Source organism: Otolemur garnettii, unplaced genomic scaffold (genome assembly GCF_000181295.1).
Source record: "Otolemur garnettii isolate 467f Iridium unplaced genomic scaffold, OtoGar3 scaffold00022, whole genome shotgun sequence".
In the NCBI taxonomy this organism is placed as follows: domain Eukaryota; kingdom Metazoa; phylum Chordata; class Mammalia; order Primates; family Galagidae; genus Otolemur; species Otolemur garnettii.
This window is the reverse complement of record NW_003852417.1, coordinates 15,226,979-15,229,062: the sequence shown is the minus strand read 5'-3', so window position 1 is coordinate 15,229,062 and position 2,084 is coordinate 15,226,979. Positions and strand designations below refer to the sequence as shown.

The following is a 2,084-nucleotide window of genomic DNA, read 5'->3' as shown; positions in this document are numbered from 1 at the left end:
TTGTTTGGCGGCCTGGGCTGGGGATTCAAACCCGCCACCTTAGGTGTATGTGCCTGGCGCCTTAGCCGCTTGAGCCACAGGCGCCGAGCCAAGCAAAATTATTAAAGACAGAAAGTAGATTAGAGGTTGCGAGGTACTTGGGGGAGGAAGAAATGAGGAGTCATTGCTTACTGAATACAAAGTTTCAGTCTGGGATGAAGTTTTGGAAATAATGGTGACATTGTACAACATTGTGAAAACATTGTCAAAATTAATGTCACTGAATTGTACACTTAAAATGCTTAAAATGCACATTTTATATTTTACCACCATTTTTTAAATTAAAAAATAAAAGATTCCCCAAATGGGAAACATTTGAGGTGGGCCTTCAAGAATAAGAAGTTATCCTGGAAGAGAAGGGATGGCAGAGAATGAGGAAGAAAAATGTTCTATGGGAGAAAGAGAAAAGAACAACGAGGCAGAAACATAACGTACGTTGGTCCAAATGGCAAGTAACCTGCAAAGAAGCTTGAGTAGGGTATACGCGAATTTGTTCTCACCCAAACTTCTCATCCACCTTTCATATAACAAATGAAATCATGTGATTACTAGGACATACATGGAATTCAAACTGAAAAAAAAGTTACGAACCCTGAGGAGTTCTCTAGGCCTCACCCCACCTGCACTCAGGTTATAGCACACTTCAACCATTCCAATAGTAGTTCCTTTTCTTTAAAAAAAAAACAACTCTGATGAAAAGTCTTATAAGAAAAAACTAGATGACCCACTCTGGTGTTTAGTATACTTCACATGGCTGTTCTTATCTCATTAAGCTCATCCTGCTACAGTTTAACCCTTGTTCTTACCTATGTATACCTGAATAATAATCAGTGTGTTCATAGCTCACTACAGTCTCAAGCAATTCTCCCACTATAACCTCCTGAGTAGCTGACATTACAGGTGCACACCACCACGCTGGCTCACCAAATTCAAGTTTTAATCGAGATGTATCTTGTAGCCAATTCTTACCTTAATTACATAATTTTCTCTGTATAATATTGATTGAATAGCTGCATCAGTATCTTCTTTAGCTAAGACCTAAAAGAACAGAATTAAACTTTGAAAATCGAATCTTAAAAAAATTAAATTATTTAGTACTATCTGGACTCACTGTAAATATTTTGTGTGACAAACATATCCCTGAAAAGTTCTCTGTAAATCCAGTTTTTCTAGTTCAAATCCTATCACTTTAAAAAAATTTTTTTTTACTTTTTTCGGCCGGGGCTGGGTTTGAACCCGCCACCTTCAGTATATGGGGCCAGTGTCCTACTCCTTTGAGCCACAGGCGCCCTAAATCCCATCACTTTTTAAAAATACTTTTGAAAGATATTTGAATCTCTGGCCTCAGCTACAGCAAAACATAATTCAGCTCACAAATATTTTGAGTCTCAGAATGGTCAAGGGACTTGCCCAGAATCACACAGTAGTTAGATCCATCTTTTTTCACACCTTACAAAATGTTTTTATCTTTTGGGGTTAAAAACAGATACAATTAGGCTCTGATCCTTTTTTTTACTATATAAGAAAGACTGATCTTCCTAGTCTTTATTCTTACAAGACTAGCTAAAAATGTCAACAGTCTCACTAAAAGCTTAGTGTGAACTAAGGCAAACCCTATACCCAGAAGAAATGTCACCAGTGTAAAATAATACAAGGTTTTAGAAAGAGTTTGTATTCAATTTCCTGTTCTTCCATAATAAATTAACCTACCAATTTTGTTTGTGAAAATTACTTAAACATAACCTAAAATATGAAGACCATAGATATAAAATTCAAGAAAATTAGTTATATTTGTATCCATAAACTTACAACTATACAGGAAATATAAAATTATAATCAAACAGATGATTGGATTTTCTCTAAATGAAAGCTCTTACTGAAATAAAAGAGAAACTTGCTCTCAAAAGTCTTTTTTTTTTTTTTTTTTTGAGACGGAGCCTCAAGCTATCCCCCTGGGCAGAGTGCCATGGCATCACAGCTCATAGCAACCTCCAACTCCTGGGCTCAAGCGAGTCTCCTGCCTCAGCCTCCCAAGTAGCTGGGAC

At 36.7% G+C, this 2,084-nt stretch overlaps 1 protein-coding gene across 1 annotated transcript in view; it reads right to left on the bottom strand.

The window, feature by feature from the left end:
- Positions 1-2,084, bottom strand: part of FAM228B (family with sequence similarity 228 member B) — a 20,735-nt gene that overhangs the window by 13,940 nt on the left and 4,711 nt on the right. Inside the window, exon 2 of the mRNA XM_012803703.1 lies at positions 1,009-1,077. Within this exon, the coding sequence (XP_012659157.1) occupies positions 1,009-1,077 (69 nt within the window). The remainder of the gene's footprint in view (positions 1-1,008; positions 1,078-2,084) is intronic.